At 38.0% G+C, this 23,651-nt stretch overlaps 3 protein-coding genes across 3 annotated transcripts; 2 read left to right on the forward strand and 1 right to left on the reverse strand.

Annotated features, from left to right (window-relative positions):
* The first annotated feature begins 348 nt into the window (after positions 1-348).
* On the forward strand, positions 349-11,662 carry LOC133852268 (gamma-tubulin complex component 4 homolog). The gene is made up of 17 exons (XM_062288995.1): positions 349-720; positions 820-1,108; positions 1,224-1,360; positions 1,633-1,731; positions 1,835-1,955; positions 2,893-3,165; positions 3,396-3,476; positions 3,550-3,633; positions 4,301-4,387; positions 7,424-7,479; positions 7,614-7,808; positions 8,038-8,263; positions 9,018-9,106; positions 9,631-9,784; positions 10,898-11,020; positions 11,104-11,228; positions 11,370-11,662. Exons 1-16 carry the CDS (start codon positions 569-571, stop codon positions 11,170-11,172), a joined length of 2,235 nt encoding a protein of 744 aa, XP_062144979.1. The 5' UTR covers positions 349-568; the 3' UTR covers positions 11,173-11,228; positions 11,370-11,662.
* A 2,819-nt stretch (positions 11,663-14,481) lies between these two features.
* LOC133852164 (O-methyltransferase 1, chloroplastic) lies at positions 14,482-17,534 on the reverse strand. Its single transcript, XM_062288855.1, has 7 exons — positions 17,256-17,534; positions 16,489-16,640; positions 16,286-16,406; positions 15,819-15,943; positions 15,576-15,704; positions 15,315-15,479; positions 14,482-14,726 (listed from the first exon to the last, which is right to left on the reverse strand). The coding sequence occupies exons 1-7, from the start codon at positions 17,434-17,436 to the stop codon at positions 14,655-14,657; spliced, it is 945 nt and encodes a 314-aa protein (XP_062144839.1). The 5' UTR covers positions 17,437-17,534; the 3' UTR covers positions 14,482-14,654.
* Positions 17,535-19,499: 1,965 nt separating this feature from the next.
* Positions 19,500-22,610, forward strand: LOC133851333 (blue-light photoreceptor PHR2). Its single transcript, XM_062287695.1, has 4 exons — positions 19,500-20,663; positions 21,587-21,816; positions 21,915-22,010; positions 22,271-22,610. The coding sequence occupies exons 1-4, from the start codon at positions 19,668-19,670 to the stop codon at positions 22,344-22,346; spliced, it is 1,398 nt and encodes a 465-aa protein (XP_062143679.1). The 5' UTR covers positions 19,500-19,667; the 3' UTR covers positions 22,347-22,610.
* The last annotated feature ends 1,041 nt before the right edge of the window (positions 22,611-23,651 follow it).

Consider the following 23,651-nt stretch of genomic DNA (forward strand, 5'->3'; position numbering starts at 1 on the left):
CTGGCTTATTACAAGAGACATGCTATTTAATATATTTGAATTTTTTTTTTATGTTAAAAATTAACCATTAAATTTGTAGGACTCACACGTGATTCACGTGTGAGTTATACAGATATAATAATTGATATTCAAAATAGAAGGATAAGAAAAAATAGCAATCTTTAGTTTAAGGAGACATTAAAAATTAAGTATTAGTTTGAAAAAGTAAAGTGTATTTTTTCCAATTTGTTGAGACGACTCTAAAAAATGGGGTACAAAACAAAATATGCATTAGGTCGAGATTTTAATCCTGTAGGCTGTAGCGGCGGAAATGCGCGTCAATGACGACAAAAACTACTTTCCAAAAAGACCATACCCCGTCGCACAAAATCACATCCATTGCCACTAACCTCCCCCGGCCTAGGCCTTGCCAGTCGGCGAGTTCAGTCCTCGCCCTTCACCGTGCACTTTAAAACACCCAAATTCAAACGCTCGTTTCCCTCTCTATCTCACCCTGTCTCCACTGAGTGCGTGCGTGCCCATGTGTGCCAATTCATCTCAACCATAGAGAAAAACAAAAACAGCAGCAATGCTTCACGAGCTTCTACTCGCGCTCTTGGGCTACACCGGCGACCTGATCATCGACGAGCGAGAACAACACAACTCATCTCTCGCCTCTGAATCCGACGACCGTCATTTCAAGCTCGCTCCCGATATCTCCTTCGTCGAACGCAGCGATCGGTAACCAGTTTTCCGAAAACCTCAATTTCGCATCCAGTACTCACATTTAATGTTTCACTTTTAACTTTAATCGTTTTTTTTTTTTTGCCGTGATTGCAGGGATCTTATCGAGAGGATTATTACCTTAGGTTTTTACTACAGAGAGCTCGATCGCTTCGCCACCAAGTCTCGTAATCTGAGCTGGATAAGGTCCGCGAATTCCTCTCCTTCGCCGAGGGATTCTGAATTTCCTTCGTCGAAGGCGAAACCGAGCGTGTACCGCAGAGCCATTGCTAATGGCATTGTGGAAATACTGGCGGTCTACAGGTCCGCTGTGCTACACATTGAGCAGAAACTGTTGGCCGAGACCGTGCCGATCTTGGCAACAGTGACTCAAGGCCTCAATAAGGTCATCTCTGAAACACATTTCTCTCTCGCCTTTTTTTTTTTTTTTTGGTGAATTACCGTATTAATTATTATAATTATTATAATTAGTTTTATTGCCAATTTTTTTTTATTATTAGTTTTTTGTTCTCATGCCGCCTCTGCATGAGCTGGTTGTGGAGATTGAGCGTGATGATATTCGTGGAGGTCAGCTTCTTAACCTCTTACACAAGCGGTGCCACTGTGGAGTGCCTGAGTTGCAGACTTGCATTCAAAGGTATACACTTTTTTTCTATTTTTTTTTAATTGGAAATTGATTACGTATTATTTATTTCACAATGACGATAATTGTGTTTAATGTTTCTAGTAATTTTTCTTAATGTTAGGAAGGCTTTGAAATATGTTCTCAGATCTCCATAACTTTAAATACAAGCCATTTCTCTATATTATGTATGGAAAATACAAGCAGCTTGTTTATCGACTGGAAAAATGAATTCTGAGCTGATTATATTTCTTCATTTATTGGTTGTTGTATGTCCAAAAGCATAGGCTTCTATGGCACGGGCATCAGGTCATGTATAACCAACTTGCTGCGTGGATGGTTTATGGGATTCTTCAAGACCAGCATGGAGAATTTTTCATTAGAAGGTAATGACTGAAGATGTTAATGTTTCTTCTAGCCAATAAGACTATAGTTTTGAGTTCAAAGTTATAAACCTGCGATTAATTATATTATTTTCTTATTCTGCAGGCAGGAGGATAGGGATGTAGAGCATGGCTCGTCTCTTCCAGACACGTCTGAGAAGTTTGCGCACTTATCAACTGATGATACATCTTTAACAGATTGGCACTTGGGATTTCATATTTCTTTGGTACTTTTGCAACTGTGTATCTTGCAATGTTGGTTTTGTTTCCTATTTTACAATCGCCACTTAATTAATATATTGGTGGGAGTTTGATAAGATTTGGATGATGATGATGTTATTGACCGATTATTATATGTTGGCTAGATCCTTCACTTTCTCGGTGTAATCTGTTTCCTGATGGCAATGGCTATTGTCCTTGCTGTTGTCACTGGAATTTGCACCGTTATCTTTAACTAGTGGTGTGCGCCAGAGCAGCACTAATGGTTATACCATAAGATTTGAAATGCCTGATATTATGCTGCGGATATCATTGCTGTTTGCCTTCGCATATTGCAAAGACATTACTTAATGGAACTGAATAGCTTTGGCATTGGATTACACTATGAGCAGTCATAATTGGTCATCGCAGACATGCACATAACTTTCATTATGTAGATCATTTGTACTTGTTAATTGTTACCGAGTATCTTAGATCATTAACATCATTCCTTGTCAATGGATGTTGTCACAGTCATGATAAGGATGTTTATATCAGACATGTACACTCTACATGCTGTCCTATATTTTGATATACTATGCCCTATATATTATTGTCACTAAGGCTATGCTAAACATGGCATTAGATTTACTATGTGTCAAAGGAAAGGGGACTCCAGATCATGTTCCTATAAATATGAAACAAAGACTTGCATGAAGAGTGTCTGCTACTTATATTGCATCTGCATGATATCTGTGTATGACATCTTGCACACTTCCTGTGGGCTTGAAGGATGTGCGGTGGTTTTAGGAGACAGCAATGTTTTCTTTCCTTTTTTTGTTTGAAGTCTTCTTAACTTACCAAATTTTTGTGTCTTATGTTCTCTTTTTAGTGTGCTGAGGCATGCACTGAACTTTGGAACTTTATTGGTTTTCCAAGTATTAATCTTTCCATGTTACTTTGCAGGATATGCTGCCCGAGCATATCCATATGCGTGTTGCAGAATCAGTTCTTTTTGCTGGCAAAGCCATCAGGGTTCTTCGAAATCCAAGCCCCACCTTTCGGTTTCAGGATGCTATATATCATCAGCAGATGTCAAGAGGCTCTCAGAAAGTTCAAGGATTTACTGGCCGTTTTCCTTTTCAAAAGGAACCTCTAATCGATACTAAACTGATAGGAGAAGAATTACTTCCACAATCTGAGGCTGATAAGATTGAAGCTATGCTTCTGGGCCTGAAGGTTTGTTGCTCTATGGTACCCTGTAACATATGTTCAACCATCTTTTGATGGATAGCCATATTCAGGGAGGGTGGGACCATATTTGTTCACCACACAACATGATATCCATTCTTAACTGTAGTTCTTGAACTGATTTGGCAGATTTTATATATCCTTACTCATGAACAAATTCCCCCCTGCAGCATTGAATAGTGAATTAAAATGGTAAGTAGTTGGTTCATTATGTGCAGGAATCATCTGAGTTTCATAAAAGATCATTTGAGTGTGCTGTTGACTCGATTCGAACTATTGCAGCCAGTCATCTTTGGCAGGTTGGAATCGGACAAAAATTTTGTACTTTTATCTTATGAAGCAGCTATTAAAAGTATCCGTCTGTTTCTGCAGCTTGTGGTTGTACGTGCTGACTTGAATGGTCACCTGAAGGCCCTAAAAGACTATTTTCTTTTAGCAAAAGGAGACTTCTTCCAGGTAAGGATGGACAATATCTCAAAATCTGTTTTTTTCTCCCTTCTGCATTTTAGTTGAAGGAAAACTCTTACGAGTGATATTTGTGCTATTGATGTTATGATGGGGAGGTTAATATCGTGTCACTAGTCCCTTTCTTCAAACTTCTCTTACAGATATCATATTCTATGTTTTATCTTGGGGCTTGTGATCAGCTGAATTTTGCTGCGTCATATATAGAACTGACGTGTTTAGTTCATGTATATGCTTTATGATTGTTGCGTTTTGATATGCACATGTAGCCTTCAAGAGAAAGAGTATGCTCTTTGTGAAATTGTTGTGCAAAGCAGAGAATCTTTTTCCATATGTCTGATTTGGATTTGTTTAAACCCCATGAAGGGACAAGGACAATTTTTGTAGTCAATGTTTGCTTTTATCTCTTCTATACTAAAATATGATAGTTTAAATCTATGAATTTTGAATTTTACAAATGATAGGTAGTGGAACCTGTTTTGCTTGTTTTGTGCCTGGATTTCTGTTGTTTATAAACATAGCTTGTATCTAATACGTATGTGGTTGAATATAAGTTACTATTCATGAGGCACAATACTTATACAGATGGACATATATGCAATTTCAATTGAATTCTTGTGGGTATCTAATTGTTTACAAAACATGATGGTTTATCTAGTGCTTTCTTGAGGAGAGTCGCCAGTTGATGCGTTTACCTCCTCGCCAGTCAACTGCTGAAGCTGATCTTATGGTCCCATTTCAGCTTGTAAGTTAGCATGAGATGATTTCTAATGCATGTGATTATACTCAATGATGTAGCTGAAGTGTCCATTGTTTCATTTTGCATATTTTTCAAATATATTAGGATAAATTATATTATGCCCCCTAAACTAACACCTCATTTGCACGCCGACCTCTAAACTACGACTCACTGCAACTCGAGCCTACAGACTACAAAAATATTCGAAGTTAACTTACGTCAGATTTAATCGTTAGTTTGGATGAAAAACATCACACATGGCGAGCATGTGTGTTTGAGCCCTTTGACATGACTACTTTGCCCTTTGGTGAAACGACAACGTTTTAGTAATGGTGATTTGAAAAAAAGAAAAAAAATTTGAAGCAAGAATAGAGGGGTAAATGCATGGCCACCCTTAACAAAAAAGAGGTGGCACAACGTGGTTACTCCCATTTGAATAGAGGGGTGGCTGCATGGCCATCCCGTTGCTTCAGACGGGGGTTGCCACGCTTCGTTCTTTTTATTTTTATTTTTTAAATCACCATTACTAAAATGGTGTCGTTTCATACATGGGCATATGCTACTTTCATAGCGCTCATTCCTAAAGAGATTAGACAGTTGGAAGTAGGGGATTTCAGACCAATTAGCCTGGTGGGAAGTGTCTATAAGATTTTGGCTGAGGTCCTTGCTATTAGAATGAAATGGGTGTTGGATTCGCTCATTTCTAATAATCATAATGCTCTTATAGGGGGAGACAAATTCTAGATTCAATACTTATAGCCAATGAATGTCTGAACAGTAGGCTGAAATCTAGAATTCCAAGTGTGTTGTGCTAGACGGATTTGGAAAAAGCCTATGACCATGTCAACTGAGAGTTCCTCTCCTATTTGTTAGGACTCCTTGGCTTTGGTTCAAAAGGGAGGCAATGGATATCTGCATGTATTTCCATAATCTGTTTCTTTATTTTGATCAAGGGTACTCATGGTTTCTTTGCAAGCTCCAGAGGTATTCGCCAAGGGGGACCCGCTGTCGCCTCTCCTTTTTGTGATTGTCATGGAGGCTCTTAGTAGGATGCTGTCTAGAGCTACGAGTGGGGGCTATTTATCTGGATTCCATGTTGAACTCCATAACACAACCTCTTTGAAGATCTCTCACCTTCTTTCTGTAGATGACACTCTTATTATGTGTGATGCAAATCGAGACCATATTCTTTATTTGGGCCATATCCTTCTGTGTTTTGAGGCTATTTCAGGTTTGAAGATCAATCTTCGGAAGTCAGAAAGTTGTGGTGGGTCAAGTACTAAATCAAGAAGAATTGGTTGGCATTCTAAATTATAGTATTTCGTCCCTGCTATTGAAATACTCGGGTCTTCCCCTGGGTGCTCCTTTCAAGTCAAAAGCTATTTGTGATGGGGTAGTTGAGAAAATGGAAAAAAGATTGGCTAGTTGGAAGAAGATCTACTTGTCTCGAGGTAGCTGCCTAACCCTTATCAAGAGCACGCTTTCCATCTTACCTATGTACTTGTCCCTTTTCCACTTACCAGCTAGTATAGCCAAAAGATTGGAGAGCATTCAAAGGGACTTTCTTTGGAATGGCTTTGATGGAGAGCGTAAGCTCCATCTAGTGAAATGGAAGACTGTTTGCTCCCCAATTCCTAGAGGAGGGTTGGGTGTGAAAAACGTCATGTTTTTTAATAAAGCTTTGCGGGTAAATGGCTTTGGAGATATGCACAATAAGAGAATTTCTTATGGAGACAGGTGATAGCGGAGAAGTATGGGATCCAGAAAGGGGGTTGGTGCTTTGAGGAAACTCGAGCGTCATATGGGTTGGGTCTTTGAAGGAATATTAGAAATGGTTGGGGGCGTTTTTCAAACTTGGTCTCCTACAGGGTAGGGGATGGATCTCGGCTTAGTTTTTGGCAAGATGTGTGGTGTGGAGAGACGGCTTTCAAGTCCCTCTTCCCAGAACTCTACTCTATAGCTTGGGACAAAGAGGCTTTAGTGTCGGATTACATGGACTATTCCGGCATTGTCCATTGGAACCTGAATTTTTTCAAGGCGGTCTAGGATTGGGAGCTTGAGTCCCTTGTTTCATTCCTCGATCTTTTGTATTCTTTGAAAACCCTTATGAGAGAGGCAAACGATAAAATGTTGTGGTCCCTAGCTTGTAATCATAGGTTTGAAGTGAAGAGCTATTATAACATATTATAGCCTGGTGAGTCTTCCCTTTTTCCTTGGAAGAGCGTTTGGAAGATGAAGGCTCCTCCTCGTATTTCTTTCTTCACTTGGACGATGGATTTGGGTAAAATACTTACGATTGATAACCTTAGGAGGTGGGGTCTTACTCTTGTTAATTGGTGTTGTCTTTGCAAGAAGAGTGAAGAGACCGTAAACCATCTCCTAAACTATTGTGAGTTTACTAGCGAGATATGGCATTTGGTTCTCACCTTATTTGGAGTCTCATGGGTAATGCCTATCAATGTTGTGGAGCTACTTCATTGTTGGAAGACACAAGGGAGGGGACAATTCAAAGAGGCCATATGGAAAGTCATCCCTACTTTACTATTGTGGAGCATTTGGAGAGAAAAAAAATCGATGTCTTTTCGAGGACCACGAGTCTAATGTGATTCAACTAAAATCCTCTTTCTTGAGTGCCCTTTTAGATTGTGTTGTAAATTTTGTTCCTAATTTCTCCTCCTCTAATCTTGTAGATCTTGTTAACCTTTTAGATTTTCGACCCTAATAGGATGGTTGCTTCTCTTCTATACTTTTTGTGTACATGAGCTTTTCTCCTTCTAACAAATTATCATTCACAAAAATATATGCGTAAAAATGGCTCAGACTCACGTGCTAGTCACATGTGACATTGTCCATCCAAACTAACGGCCAAATCTGACATATGGGGTAACTCAGTATACTTTGATAGTTTGTAAGTCCAAGTTGCAGTGAGTCATAGTTTGGAGGTTGAAGTGCAAATTGGGTGTGTTTGGGGTGTAAAGTGAATTTACCCAATTTATTACTAATGGTTTGAAAACAAATTATTAGGTACTACTCACAATGCAGGCTGCATTGAAGACATTCAGTGAGGAAGACAAACACTTCTCTAGAGTATCCTTGCGGTTAGATCCAATATAGACTATTCATAGCGTAATTTATCTTAAAGCTTGTTTGTTTAGCCATTTTGCTATCAGGCATGTTACATCATTCTAAAGTTTGCTGAACATCATGTTCTCATTCATATATCTACTATTAGGATGCCTTCATTTGGATTCACAGTCAAATCCTCTCAAGTAGATGCACCAAAGGCAAATGACCATACAGATCGAAACCCACGTTCTGCTTTGTCAAATGCTTCTGAAATTTCCCTCGATGGCTGGGATGGCATTGCTCTTGAATACTCTGTTGATTGGCCCTTAGAGTTGTTTTTCACCCAAGAAGTGCTCTCGAAGTAAGATTCTACTGCCCTGCTACTTGCGGATGCCATTCTCTCTTTCGTTCTTTCTTTCTTTTGACTTTAGCTGATGGATTTGGAACTTGTCGAAGAAGCTTACAAATTTTGTCTTCTAGAGGAGGGAATAAAAAAGGATCCTGTTGAAATAAAGAGCTTTAGCTGCAGAAGTACTGGATTACTGCTAACCTATCCTCTTGTACACGTGTTAACAATTAGTGTGCTCCAGGTATCGCAGGGTCTTTCAATATTTGCTGCGGCTCAAGCGGACACAAATGGAGTTGGAGAAATCATGGGCCTCTGTGACGCATCAAGATCACACAGATTTTGCTAAACAACGGAATGACCGTGTAAATTGCCCAGTATCTCAGCAGCGAAGACAGCGGTTTAGACCAATGTGGCGTGTTAGAGAACATATGGCATTCTTGATCAGAAATCTTCAATTTTATATCCAGGTCATTGTTGATGCCTCTGAGTTTCATTTCTGTATGTTAGTCTTTTTAGATATTGGAATAAACCATGCAGGAATAGTATTGTGTACTGTTTTTAACATTTTAATACATTTACTGTATTGTACAGAAAAAGGAAATATGAAAAAGTTATTCATGTATATGCTAAGCTGTTTACTCAATATGGGCATTAAGGGTCATGGTGAGGTATGGGCTGATACATAGATACAGCATCCGACCCAGATTCATAGTATGACATACACAGTAATTGTAAACAATGACCCGTACAATTGTCTCAAGTATCAGATGCTATATTGATTTTTTACTTACATATGGACTGTATGCACACCAATAGAAACCATAGTTTGTGGTATCCTAAGTATTTTTTGCCTATTGTAGCATGAACTAGCTATGAAAAAAGATTAGCAGTAAATAGGACAATGGGGTAACCAATATAATTTCTTTTCTTATCTATTTTCTATATCAATATGCTGCATAAGTTGTTTGACTGGGTACTTGATTAAATTACTTTTGATGTTTAGACTTTTCATATCAGTTGTTATTGCTCTTAGAATAATATGGAGAATTGAATGTCCAATTCTTGTTTGGTAACTGTTTAGAAAAACAAAAGAACTAAGTAAATCATATGCTCTCTCTTCTTTGAGTCAATAAGTGTTTTTGAATGTTGTGGTTTTTCTATGCTTATTGATCATTGATGAGTTCTGTTTATGTTCTAAAAGTTTCATGTTTGCTATTGTAGGTGGATGTTATAGAATCTCAATGGAATGTTTTGCAAGCTCATATTCAAGATTCTCATGACTTTACTGAACTTGTGGCCTTTCATCAAGAGTAAGTAAAAATGTAAAATGAACGATTTGTCTTGCTTCTGAATTATCATATTGTATGTTATTCTGGAAACTCTTGGTTGCTAAATTGTCTAAAATGTATGGAATCACTAATAACATAAAGATGTTCAATAGAATTGGTTACGGCATGTTACTGTTATAATTGAGAAAGAACCTTAATTGGAAAAGGCAATGCCATGTTGGCGTTCATCGCATGTGTGCAGTTCTATGTTTTTTCCTCATTTCTTTTCACTTTTCAGTTAGATATCATTGACTACTGATATTGTTGAAGACAGAGAGTGAAAAAGCGTGCTATATACTAAAAAGAAGTTGCATATGCATCTCTTCCAACCATTTGTGGTTATCTTATTCATGACTGCAGCTTCGACTTTTCCCTCTTTGCTTGATTAATTTGGTGCTCTATTCCACATTAGTGTTGTTGTTGATAGTTTGATCGTCAGTTTTATATTCTGTCCCTATGTTTTTGTCTATAGCCTAATGTTTACATTATCCTAAAATTTCGTGCAGGTATTTATCAGCTTTAATTTCTCAATCTTTCTTGGATATTGGATCTGTGTCAAGGATATTGGATGGTATTATGAAACTGTGCTTGCAGTTTTGTTGGAATATAGAAAACCAAGAAAGCAGTTCAAATACATCTGAACTGGAACATATAACAGAGGTACCTTGGTTGTATTTCTTCTATATGATAATGTATGAATATTGCAAGTAGTGTTTATTGCTAAATGAAGATACAGAAATAAGGATTCATATAATAACATATATTTGGAAATAGATAAGTGAAAGGTTTTCTGCATGCCTTGATTTTGAACCATCAATTTAAGTCGGCCCAGTTGTCTTAAACTTTTACTTATTACAAGATGTGTAAAATGATCAGCTTGTGCCTCAGATTTTTCTAGTGATTCTACTACCTTCACTTCTGATCAGTTGCTGCTGCAATCAGTAGGTGTTTGTACATAAAATTGGAAGAATTTTCAGTCTTCATTTATTTTCTTTGAGAAGCTGCATTTCATAATTTTAGCTTATTTATAGGATATTTCATCTTCTTTTGATTTCTCTTGAGATAATCCAGTTGGAAAACCTGCAATTGTTGCAATCCTTGCAGCTGTGACATGAGAGATATGACCATTGCATATCATGAAAATTTTGTGCTTCTTTTAAGCAAAATCACTGGAAATCCAGTGCACATTAAAAGTTGTAACCTGTTCAACTGAGAGCTGGCTGATGCAGTATGTGTAGGCTTATGATTGCAGAGGAGTTGAGACCTCCAAAATTTGTCTGTGTTAATAAAAAATCTGCTGCGCCCATCCCACTATTCCATTTCTCTTTCCCTTTCCTCTGTGTCCATGTTTGTTTGAGTGTACTTACAGAACTTATTATTAGGACAAGATTAGACATACCAATGGCTGTGATGCTCACATTTGGGGCAGATCATGGTGATGCATCATGCTTTGTATATATAAATCAAAAAACCAATGGGAAAAGGTTTGCCTACAAATTCGTAACTGGAGATGTGCTGTGCTCTGTGTTCTTTTATATATAACACAAACTTAATGTCCAAGAAGTAAGGGCTCCGTAACACAACCCAACTGAAGGTAGTACGGGGTTCTTTGATCTATTGAAATGGATATAAGCATTTTTTTTAAAAAAATTATATTAAATTTATCAATTGCAAGAGCAGGCCCCACTGTGTCTACCAAATAACACGTTCTCCAAGATTTCACCAATTGAACTTTTTGTAAGTGATTTTAATGGTTTCATACTTTTGTTTCAGGAATTTAACAAGAAGTCAAACTCCCTGTACACTATATTGCGCAGTAGCAGGCTTGCTGGTAGTCAACGAGCTCCATTTCTGCGACGATTTCTTTTGCGTCTAAACTTCAATTCCTTTTTTGAGGTATGCCCTTATGAATTTTCCCTCTAGATACTCTTAACATTAGCCCTAGAATTTTCTGTCAATATTTGATTCTCTCTCAACAGGCAACTGCAAGAGGTGTGCTGAATGTGGTTAGACCACGTCCAGCAATTCCTGTTTTAAATCAACAATAGCATTATTTCACTGTCAAGTCCAAGTTGCTTACTGCCAAATTCAAGATTACTGCCATGTGAGTGCTGCTGAATCCGTTTGTGGAAATTATTTATTTAATGCTGGTCTGAAAGTTAGATTCTCTAGGGGCCATTTCATTTGACATTTAGGTGGTGCTTCTTGTGGTTAGCCTTAATGGTTTTCCTTGGGCTTTTGGTAGCTGGCTTAGCTTAATGGATCTTGAAGGTGAGGTGTGGATTCTGGTAGCGGCTACAGGTCTTGTTCTTGCGCTGAGCTTGTTGGTCTTATGGTAAACTCTATCCGTTGCCGGTACGGTAGTTGGCCTGTGCTTGTGGGCATAACGTTGACTCTTTGGTGATCACTCTAGGCAATCAAGTGGTGTCACCCCTCCCTATGTCTCTCCCTCTGTGTAGATACAAAATTAAACTAAGAATTTCTTTTTTTATTCATTTATGAATACGTGATTTATGTATGTATAGGAGTAATTTTCAATGGGTTTGTAGCTTAACACGACGAATAGCCTTTTTTTTTTTTTTTTTTTTTTTAATGATATATGAGAGTTGAAGGCCGGGTTTGAGGTAAAAGAACAAGCATGATTTTGTTTTAGACTTTTTCTCTATTCATCTAGCATGATCTGGAGTAGGGGTTCGTCTCAAAGCTGGAGCTTGCCTTTCATCTGGATCTAAGTTCTTTATGTACGCCATTGTAAATTGCGTTCAAGCATAGGATTAGTACCAGACAAGTAGACCTTTGTTTTTTTTTTTATGTACCAGACAAGTAGACCTCAAGTGAAAAGGAGTGCAGACCTAGGAATGTGGAAAAAAATTCATATTTGTCCTATACCATATAAATTATTCCCTGAAAAGGGGTGCAGACAAGAATGTTGTGGGGGTTTCGGAAGGAGATGAAGTGGAGGGAAGAGAGAGAGATAGGTGCAAAAGTGGCCAAAGGAACTCCTTTCTTAGATGGGATGGACAAAGCAATAACAGTTAGATGCTAATGACCCTGGAGGGAAAAAGAAAAAGAAAAAGAAAATAGGGGAATATACATTAGCCTCTAAACTATTATCACATTTTCGTTTATACTTCTAAACTTTAAAAAGTGATATTAGAGCCCTTTGAACTATCATTGCTTTTCAAATTAGACATTTTTTTTTTTTTATTTTTTTTTTCATTTTTTTCTCCAAAATGGCTTTGAAGTTATTAAAAAATTACCATTTGGCACCAAAAAAAATAATATTAAAAAATTACACAAAAAAGAGGGAAAACTAAAAAATGCCAAAAAGAGGTAGCCCTTTTTCATATTGGCTCCCTTAATTTTTTTTTCTCAAAGGGTTGTTTTTTAATTTTTTATAACTTCAAGGGTATTTTGGATAGAAAAATACAAAAGTGTCTAATTTAACATGTAATGATAGTTCATGGGCCTTGATGCCACTTTTTAAAGTTTGGAGGTGTAAATGAAAATGTGGTGATAGTTCATGGGGCTAAAATAAATTTTTTCAAAAAAGAAAGAAAATAAAAAATAAAAAAAGACATGCTAATAGTAAAAGAGAAATGACACATATACTCTCAAGTACACATTTTCCAGTGTGGCAATGAAACTCAATTGAATTTTGATAGTGATCAATCGAAAATTCAACGGTGATTTTTATTAGTACATCAGGGAGTGTGCATTCGAGAGTGTTTAGCAATTCCCATAGTAATATTCGGGAAAAAAGAAGAAGAAAATAAAAAGAAAATGTTAACCGATTGAAGGAAAGAATAGGGAAATCGGTAATTTGGATTCAATTTTTTATTTTTATTTTTTTAAAAAGGTCTCATATACCACATTTTTATCTTACAATGCTGATGTGACAGTCTTAACCAATTGTTGATTTTTTTTTTTAATAAAAACAAGGGATTGATTAAAAGGATGGTTTAGACTATCACATTAGTATTGTGAAATAGTTATGGAATAAAAATGTAGTTTTTAGCATTTCTAAAAAAAAAAATTGTATCGGATGCCATAAATAAGATAGAAAGAAGTTGTTCTTCAAAATGGCAATAGCTTTGTCTTTCTGAATGCTAACTAGGAGGTTGATGTTTATTGAGTAATTCTACTCACACTCTCACTCAGACTCCTTAATGTAATTTTTAAAATTATGATATTAGATTTGTGATGAATTATTATTGAATTGTGATCTAATAATAATTTTAAAAACTCTGTCAAGAAATGTGAGTGATAACGTGGGTAGCATTTTTCATGCTTATTGGAGGTCACGTGCAATATGTATAAAATTAGTGAATAGAGAGCAAAGTGGGAAACTGTCCAATTCCATTTCAAAATATATTTTTATCCAAAATAACTTGGAGCTTCCTCCAGCCTCCTCCTTTCTCCCCAGTTCCCTTCCTCACTTCTCACCTTTTCTCTTTCCTTTCTCTTCTTTTTCTTTTTCTTCTTCTTCCGATTTCACTAAAGATTCCGCCCATTTCGTGCCACCACAACCACCACTCCCTGCTCCCCTACCGGCCCCCGCCTCACCTCCGTTATCCCCTCCTACTTTCTTCGGCGCGTGTTTTCCTCGCATGTCCTCACCACTGGTCTCTGTTACGATCTTAAATGTTTCATATGACTTAAGTGTAATTTTAACCATGTGTATATAATTAAAATGAGTTTTACTTGAAGTTTGTATTATTTGGTATTATAGCCAACTACAACATCGAGTATGGAATTGAATGGATTGCGGCACTCACGGAGGAGACTACCTATAAGCTGGATTAAAATGTTTTTGTATTATGTATGGACATAATGTTAAATCATTGAATGCTTATAAATGAGTGGAGCTGTCAAGAGAAAAATGACTACCATCTGGTCAGTGTTGATAGAGTGAGTTACCGTGGACATCTGGTCAGTGTCTTAGATGGCTTAAATATAATCTTAACTATGTATATATAAACTCTTTGACACTCTCTCCTTGCAAGCTAATTTTCAAAAGTGAATTTTACTATAGGTCACCAGCACAAGCTTTTACCTCCTCGCGCTGGCAGCTACCTTGACGCCTTAGTCTGCTTGGCTTCAGCTGAAAAACAACCATCATTGGTGGCCCTTCACTTGGCTTTTGTGCCAAGAAATTATTAGACCAGGCTTCTACCCATTTCCAGTTTTATTTGGTTTAACTTTGGTTTGCACTAGATGTTTGTAAAAAACTAAAAACCCTTTGTTTTGCTTTTACAGTTTTACTGGTTGTGTTGGTAAATCTTGGCACCCCGTGTAATTTTCTTTTAATATAATGGAATTTTCCTTCCCTGAAAAAAAAGAAAAAAAGAAAAAAGAAAAAAGAAAAAAATAATCACAAAAAGGAAAATAAAATCTATACAAGAGGCAAGATTCATAAAATGCAAAGCCAAATGCTTTACAGCGTGGTGGCATAGCATAAAAAGCAAATCTACGAGGAAAAAAAAAATGTATGTTCTTGTAGCTCCAACAAGACATTAATTATCCACATTTAGAGCTCTTCGAAGCCTTCTTCATCCCCTTGCTCCTCCACCCTTTGAAATTCTCTCCTCCAAGTTTCCATCTGAAAATGAAAATGCATATCCATTAGATAACTCAAGCCCATAACATTTTACATAACGTAAGCATATCGAATTCAGTTAGCAAACTTGGTGTTCTTGGGAAGCAGTAACAAATTCTATTAACCCCATATCATTGCAAAACTTATATGATAGCAAACGATTTCAGACACAAAATAAAAGCTGGCACTGAAAAGAAACTTCTATGTTTTGTATTTTTGTTATTATATCTGCGGCTTTATTGGGCAAACATACAAAGGAGGAATTCATTATAAATTAATTTTTGCAAATATTTGAGAGCTGAAGTCAGCATTCAGAATATTTTTAGCCTCAGATTAAAGACTGGGATCATGAAAAATTCAGACAACTAGAGGCAACAACACAACAAAGTAAATTTTTTGGGAATAATTCGAAAAGAAAATTCATTAAAAATACAAATAAAGAAAAGAAAAACAATTGCTTGGAATAATAAGACTTTTCACAAAACGATAGGGAAGAAAACATGATTTGTTTCTCCTCATCTGATCACCAGAAAACCACAATTATTCTGCAATAAACCGTGAACTGTTGTAGTGGGAAACTAGCAGTCTCACCTGATCATCAGAAAACCGCAATTGTTCTGCTACAAACAGTATATTCTTGTACTGTCCTGATGCTAATTGCTTGCTTAAATTCCTTGCAACATCTTCGTAGCTAATCATGTCCACCCGGAAGCCATTGCTCATGAATAGTTTGTCCATCCATTGTCTTGTACTTGACTGCAAAACACCAGAAAAGAGATGGTGTCTTTCTTGAGGAAGCGAAGCAGTCGAAACTACACTACATTTTATTCAGATCGAATAAAGCAAACTGACCTTGTTTCCAATATCAGTTTCTGTCAACCAGGCCGGCAATTCTCCCAAGAAAAAACATCCGTTTATGACCAAATTACTTGCAATAAATAACACCTCTTCAAAACTTGCCAAAGTCATCATAGGCAGCCCCTATAATAACAAACAAAAATGACTGTCTCACCTACTTAAGCACCCCAAATATCTAGTTTCTTGGTGAAAATGATTCAATTGTTTATTGTTGCCAACATTAAAAGCCTTAATCACCTGGATTGCCCATATACTTGGCTGATTCCCATTGAATCCTTTGGCACGGAGACTTTGCTGTATATTAGAGGACTCCAATGGAACATGAAGGAATAAGGACTTTCTTGGAATTTTTGCCCCAACACCTAATAGTTTTTAACAAAATCAGAGATGTTGAACTGCTTTTTTTTTTCTTTTTTTCTTTTTTTAAAACCCAAAATAAGCAGGCGTATTAAAGAAACTTGATTTGTCAGAGCTCACTAAGATTCAAGAATGACATGAGATGTCCATGAAAAATTGTAATGCTCTTGTAACACATTAAATATTTCCAAGACATACAAAAGCAACTGGATCCAGATGAAATCAACCACAGTTTGATGGGCTGACTACAATTTTCTAAACTAAAAGCAAATATTTATTCAAGTGAATACGATTATTAGTTTTGTAAGAAGATCATAAGCCACTTATATTGGCTAAACAAGACAAACCTTCAAGCTTTTCTGCTGCTCCTTTGAATACCCTGTCGGGGGATATATCAAATATAATGGTTGAAGTCGGCCAACTAAGCCTATACGGCCGAGTGTCCATGCCATCTGTTAACAAAACAACCTGCCCATATAAGAATAAAATCTATTAAACCTCGCAGACGTGAAAACCACACAATTAACCATTATTTTGATTAAACATATACCTGCTTGAGTCCATCAATATGGTTCACTGTCTGAAGCAACTTGTCATCGATGTACTTTGTTGCAAGGCAGTAGTGGTGCGAGCATGAATTCATATCCATCCGAACATCAGGAGGAACAAAGCAACCCGCATATGGATCTACAAAAAGAGGCTCTGCATATGCAAGCAATAATCACATTGATATTCCTCTACTGAAAACATCTTATAACACGTGAAACGTCAAAGAATAATGTTATCCCTGGGGAAAAAAACAAAAAAAAAATTGAAAGAGATGCCATGGAGAAAAATGAAACAATTTGGTATTCAGGGAGAATCTCTTGGTGGGGTATATAAACTTTGCTCTTCATATATAAATGCATTCATGCAAAGTTGATTGTTCTGAGCACTCCTTTGGGGGGCTAGATGAGAGACAGATTATAGTTAGAACTCTCAATTCAAAAGGTCAGGTTATGAAGAGGAGAGACCAACCTTGTAAAAAACTGCCTAGCAAAAACCACACTTTACCATGTGGGACTTTCCAACAGCTACTAAAATAACTTGCTCAGGTTCATCTAAATGGCCCGGAATAGTCCATAAACATGTTACTGGGTGGTGAAAATATACATGGCGGCCTATAATCTAACAAAAGAGAAGGCCCCACAAAATGCAGAAACGACACATTGTAATTGATGTAGCTAATGCCATACGACAATACAAACCTATTGCTTAAATCCTCAGTCATATGTTCGATAAAATGTCTGAAAGAGAAAGAGAGAGTTATGAGCTTACCTGGTCGACGGGTCTCCTGGAAACGAAGAGAAGCGGCATTGATAGCAGTTTGGAGTAATGGGTCATTGTCATCGCTGAGTTTTGCTCTCAACCCGTTGATTTTTTTCTTGGAGGCGCATGTTGATGGGGGGCGTAAGATAGCAGTGGCAGGCGCACGTGCGAAGCCCACTATCCTGTCCATTTATTGGTGGCTGATCTTCAGTGACGATGGAGAAATGGGATTGCCATCGTCCCGCTCAATGGTCTCAAATTCTCAATAAGTCAATGTATGTACTAATGTACACAATATGTTACAATGCGCATGGTGCGTAATGCGCACACGACACAACAAGTCATTGTATTTAGTTGTGTGGCGTTTTAATGATGTGAGAATCAACATTGACATAGTAAAGCTGATTGTACAATATATACACGTGTCATAATACTATTGGATAGGACGTGAGATTCCAACATCAAAACATCTAACAGGAATAGGATGGAGTGAATAATTTGATAAGGGATTACATTTTATTAATTGATTTGACATATTTTAAACATAAATGCTAAAACCCCAAGGATTAGAACAGTATTTTTCCCATAATTATAATACATATGGATTCATATCCTCATATACATATGTAGCTTTTTAAAGTGCATCATAGCTTTTAAAAGTGTAGAAAATTTTATTTATTTTTAAGGTAAGTGGTTCATGGTCCACGGTAGTCTATGATAAAATGTCTCAAAAGCTATCTATATGTAACACTTCTAGATAGGTAAAAAAAAAATAAAAAATAAAAAAATTCCTTTTGCAAACAAAAAAAGCCTCCTTATAGCACTAGTTGTCCGGTCGAATCGTAAGATTTAGATTTTTTATTATTTCTTCCTCAAAAAAGAGGGATTTGGATCCTCTCCAATTGAAACCAACTGGAGAGGAGCCGGTCCTTTATAAGTGGAGGGTAAAATTGTTTTTTTATATTTTATTTGACAATTTTGCCTTCCACTTATAAATGACCGACTTCTCTCCATTTGGTTTTAACTGGAGGGAATCCGTCCCCAAAGAAGAGAGGGGCAGAGAAGGAACTTCTTGCTTGGGAAGACAAGAAATCCCCCTCCTCAGATATTCCTGCCCAAAAAAGAGGGGCGGGGTGGGTTGTCAATACATGTGGAGTTATTAAAGCCATAGCATTATGAATGCAATATATATCCACCTTGATGCTCATATAATTCACTGTCTCCACATCCAGACGAAAGAAAATATGAAGCCAGTATCATTGTTGTCTCACAACTAATGTTTGACATTGCACCAAACCATCAACCACCTAGCTAAGCTGGGCCATATTCATTATTCCCCACGATCTAAGCTTCCAATGGTGACCAGGAAATGAAGTGAAGGAAAGAATCTTGTTCTGGTGATGAACTTTAGGTGGCCAAAATTCCAGCAGTCATATGCTTTCAAAGTATACGAAATACAGTTACCCAAATGGTTATTTGCCAGTCGAACAACAATTCTTGAATAAACAAATCTGCAGTTATGCAGTCTAAGTGTATTTAGAAATTTTACTCCTCTTAACACTTCACACCCATTTCAAACTAGCTGAAGTGATATATTTCACACCAGCTGATGTGATAATATCCATCAGCCCTTAATTTTATTTATTTTTCAACAAAGATGGATTCAAAGGCTAATTGTTATTGATGCTTCAGTTCATTGAGATTGATGTATAGTCTATCAAAAAGTCATACATTATCAGGATTTCACTGATTTGTAAAGTTTATAAGCCATGAGCATCCCTCATCTCTCAGTCTATCTTTTGATGATGAGTTAGGTCAATTTGTTTTTGATATGATATCAGAGCAAATTCACAGGGTTGTTGGGTGATTTTCCTTTGTTATTGTACACGTGTTTGGCCATAATGCCACAACTGAAGGAGCATATCAAAGAGTCCCACATTGCCGGAATTTTCCTAATTTGTGAAGTTTATAAATCATGCACATCTCTTACTTTTTAAGGCATTTTTGAGAATAAATTAAGCTAATTACTCTTCGTCACACAACATTATTTGTATAATTGCTCGTATTATAATGGTACCTACCAAGAAAAATCGCTGCATACTATGTTCTGAATCCTACCAACCCCAAGGTGTATTCTCAAAAACACCCAAGACCCATTAAAGACCGAAGGCTAAGAGGGTTGAAACTTGAAAGTTAGTGGAAAAAGGTTAGGTGCAGCCACAAGTTGGACAAAATAGATAAACTAAGACACAAATGCCTGCAACTAATTTGCTTTAAAACCCTCCTCTTATGACAAGATAACCTTCACAATCTCCCGCACAACAACAGCGACAAATAAGAGCAAACCAGACCAGCGGAGGAGACACCATCCCTTATCTCCAACTCCATCTTCTCTCCACCTCTCCTCCAAAACTCAATCAAATGGATCCCAAGACCCAAACCCTTGAAAACCCAGAAACCAAATCCTCGGAAGAACAAAACCCACTTGCCATTGTACCCTCCAAAGACCAGACCACCGCACCCCCATTCGCCACTGCTTCACTCTCTCTTTCTCTCTCTACAATCCTCCTCACCCCATTCACCCTCCAACCCAAAATCCAATCCTTGTTTGCCCACCTACCAAGCAAAGTCAAGGTCCCCACCCAAGCCTCCTCCCTCGCCCACCTCTCTCTCTCCACCACCTCCCTCTCTCCCACTCCCTCCAAACTCTCATTCAAGTCCACAATCTCAGCCAATCCCCTACAAAACCCTCTCTCTCTCGGTCCTCGCCGGCCCTTAGACCCTTCCAACGGGGCTGGAATTCGTCGAGCTGCCATCGTTTGGTTCCGCAACGATCTTCGCGTCCACGACAATGAATGCCTCAACACTGCGAACAACGAGGCCATGTCGGTCCTTCCCGTGTACTGCTTCGACCCGAGAGACTACGGGAAATCGTCTTCCGGGTTCGACAAGACCGGGCCGTACCGCGCGTCATTCTTGATCGAGTCGGTATCCGACCTCAGGAAGAACCTCCAGGCAAAAGGGTCGGACCTGGTGGTGAGGATTGGGAAGCCCGAGACGGTCTTGGCTGAGTTGGCGAAGGCGGTAGGTGCTGACGCTGTGTATGCTCACGGAGAGGTCTCTCACGACGAGGTGAAGGCAGAGGAAAAGATTGAGGCGGCGATGAAGGAGGAGAGTGTGGAGATCAAGTACTTCTGGGGTAGTACTTTGTACCATCTTGACGACTTGCCGTTTAAGCTGGAAGATATGCCAGCGAACTACGGTGGGTTTAGGGAGAAAGTGAATGGCTTGGACGTCAGGAAGACTATTGAGGCATTGGATCAAGTGAAGGGGATGCCTGCTCGTGGTGATGTGGAGCCCGGAGATATTCCGTCATTGGTGGATTTGGGGCTTAACCCATCGGCGACAATTGGTCAGGTAGGACTTCCGTTCTGTTTTTCTGTTATACATGGTTTCTGTTATTTGAATTTTTCATGTCGATTTTGTGATTTAAGGAGAAACGGATAAGTTTTTTTAGCAGGATATAATGAGAAGATGAAATTGAAAATGTGAACAATTTTATGCTTGATGGTTGACGTCTATTTTCAACGTTTTATAATATAGTGTAGTTGGTCAGAAAATGCTAATAATCTTAACAAAAGAGTGAATGGTATTACATACAATGTGAATCATAAAGTGACACTTTTTTCGTCATTAACTATGGTGTATGAAATGCTAGAATACAATAATTATGAGGTGTGAAAAAATATGCATCAAAACTAGTGGTCAAACCCAGTGAAACAAATGCAACTTGGGAAGTATATGCATTATGAGGATGAAAATGGAATGGACCGTGTTCACTTGGAAATGAGAGTATGGTTGCTTGATTATATTGAGTTGAAATGTGAGAGGTTTTCTTGTGCTCTAAACTGTTTACTGAAGGATGAAGCTTGGATGTCTCAAAATACATGGTACTCCTCTGGGTACGATGGCCTTATATCCTCTACTTTTTTATTAGATCTCGCTCCTTTATTTTTGTGCTTTTGCCTTTAAATTAAACACATACTTTTCCCACAGCATTAGTAGTTGTTATAATTGTATAGGATGTGCTTGCGTTGGGTGCATTTGCATCAAACTCATGACTTTAAATTTTTTCATCCCTTAACATTTTTCTTCACCAACATGTTAGATCTTCTATGTTGACTTGCTTCTATTATTCTGTTGCAACCTTTTTGCTTAGCATGCTCCTCTAAACTGCAGACATTATTGTTTTTCATGACGCATAGTGCCACAAGTATTCAATAATCATTATTTCTGTAGAAATCTAACTCGGTTACATTATTGTCATTTATGTCCTGTAGGATGGAAAGCCAGCTGCTCATGCTTCCATGGTGGGAGGTGAGACTGAAGCACTTCAGAGGCTTCAAAAATTTGCTACTGAGTGCCAAGCACAACCACACAAGGGGACCAAGGATGGCAGCAATGACAGCATATATGGTGCTAACTTTTCATGCAAAATTTCTCCATGGCTAGCCATGGGATGCCTCTCTCCCCGCTCTATGTTTGATGAGCTCAAGAAAACAGCTACCAGGTGTGTCTCACTCTAGCTTTCTTTTTGATGATGCTGTAATTTTTTAAACTAATATTTTATGTACTCACTATCTGACAAGGATATTATATGATTGCTAGAACTATTTCTGCTTCCTCAAACCGGAATGATGGTGGCTCACCTGATACTGGAATGAGCTGGTTGACGTATGAGTTGTTGTGGAGGGATTTCTTCAGGTAACTTACTGACCATAATGCTTGGTTTGCACTAATAATAGTATCTCACGTTTCCTTGGCATTGATAAACCTGCCATACCTTGTGGCTCTCATAATTGAATCCTATTTCATGGTATACCTTTGGTTTCTAAGAAGAGTATGGATCATTAGTGATTTAACTTCCGTTGTCCTGGAAAGCTAGTGGGCTTAATTGAAGTTGAATCATGTCAGTTTAATTTCTCTCCAGCGTACTGATGTTTTACATCACCGGTTAATTGCAGATTCATTACCAAGAAATACAGTTCAAAACAGCTTGCAGCTGCTCCCGCCACAGCTTGTACGGGTGCCCTGGCTTAAGCAAGAAAATGACCTGCAAAAATTGAAAGGGAAACATTTGTTCTGGGATGTCGGCTGCTTGTGCTTCTTTATAATTTTCCAAGATGTAGCTGATAGATGTTGGAGTAGGCTTGTTTGAAAAGCGTTGTTCCTTGTACTTTTCTGGCTGCCAAATAAATGATTGAATATGAAAACTTTGCATTGTTCTAGAGATGGCTAGTTTTGCCCTTCTAAACATTTTATGTGTTCATGTGCCTTCTTGTGAATAACAGATCCTTTTGGCTCTGCTTCTCATTCTTTATATTCATAGAAATATATGGTTCAATCACCAATGAATGAAATTCTATATAACTTGTAGTTTTACCTCTCATACACTCACATGTTTATACATGTAAGATGGAAGCACTATAAATAGCCAACGGGGATTTGATTCCTGCACTACACCATCACAATAAGTGCACAACATCCCCCACCCTCATGTGAGGGGGTGTTATACTCTTGTTGTGTTGGTGTTGTAAATCTAACATTTTCCTTTAAATTATTGATTTATGAATGTACATTGAATTTTAGGTGACCTGATTTTGAAAGTTAGCTTGGCCTAGCCTCATCCACCACAGCTTGGACCACGGAATTCCTGCCTGAACCCTCGGAAACAGTCCTTCAATATTAATTCCTTTTAAATATGTTTTCCAGTAATAATTTATACAGGATATCCTTTCACCAAATTGGCATCCAATTGCAGAGAGAGAGCGAGACAGAGAGAACATGTCAATACAGAGCCCGGTCTAGGCGTGGTTGATTGGAGAGGATATGTCTAATGGCTCATGGGTTCTTTTTCCACTCTTGTTGCATGTTGGACAGAGCTGTCTCCTTGGTCCCATTGCTAGGGTTGTGCAGAATTTTGGCATCCCAACCGCTGATCCGTCAACAACCTGTGCGGCGGGTCAGCTTCCGACAGTAGGCGGAGGTTACTCGTCGTTTCCAAAGAAATTTGAACCCACCTCCTTTCCCTAAGTCGTTCCATTCTTCCACCTAAATTTACCTCCGACATTTTGAAGGTAGAGATCAGGCAAAAATTATTTTTTATCAAAAGAAATGCTAGACGCACACCCATCCCGCACTCCCAACCTCATACTCCCTTTCGCTAACAATTTTTTTTCCCAACCCACCAGAAAGGTTGATGCTGAACTAACTTTAACCGACACGGAAGAGACATGACTTTGAAAAAAAAAGGTGAAATGAGATTAAACGAAATCTCCTCTCTCTCTCTCTCTCTCTATCCGTTTGTGCAATCTGTTTTCTTCCTTCTTCCAAAGAAAGCTTTGG

This window comes from Alnus glutinosa, chromosome 12 (genome assembly GCF_958979055.1).
Source record: "Alnus glutinosa chromosome 12, dhAlnGlut1.1, whole genome shotgun sequence".
NCBI classification, from domain to species: Eukaryota; Viridiplantae; Streptophyta; class Magnoliopsida; order Fagales; family Betulaceae; genus Alnus; species Alnus glutinosa.

Excerpts from the sequence above, each read along its gene's own strand:
- LOC133852268 (XM_062288995.1), top strand. The coding sequence starts at position 569 with ATGCTTCACGAGCTTCTACTCGCGCTCTTGGGCTACACCGGCGACCTG. Across the intron at positions 3,634-4,300 it reads CAAAAGGAGACTTCTTCCAG|TGCTTTCTTGAGGAGAGTCG; the intron begins GTAAGGATGGAC and ends TGGTTTATCTAG. Across the intron at positions 8,264-9,017 it reads ATCTTCAATTTTATATCCAG|GTGGATGTTATAGAATCTCA; the intron begins GTCATTGTTGAT and ends TTGCTATTGTAG.
- LOC133852164 (XM_062288855.1), bottom strand. The coding sequence starts at position 17,436 with ATGGACAGGATAGTGGGCTTCGCACGTGCGCCTGCCACTGCTATCTTA. Across the intron at positions 16,641-17,255 it reads CCAGGAGACCCGTCGACCAG|AGCCTCTTTTTGTAGATCCA; the intron begins GTAAGCTCATAA and ends TTGCATATGCAG. Across the intron at positions 15,944-16,285 it reads AGCAGCAGAAAAGCTTGAAG|GTGTTGGGGCAAAAATTCCA; the intron begins GTTTGTCTTGTT and ends AAAAACTATTAG.
- LOC133851333 (XM_062287695.1), top strand. The coding sequence starts at position 19,668 with ATGGATCCCAAGACCCAAACCCTTGAAAACCCAGAAACCAAATCCTCG. Across the intron at positions 20,664-21,586 it reads CATCGGCGACAATTGGTCAG|GATGGAAAGCCAGCTGCTCA; the intron begins GTAGGACTTCCG and ends TATGTCCTGTAG. Across the intron at positions 22,011-22,270 it reads TTGTGGAGGGATTTCTTCAG|ATTCATTACCAAGAAATACA; the intron begins GTAACTTACTGA and ends GGTTAATTGCAG.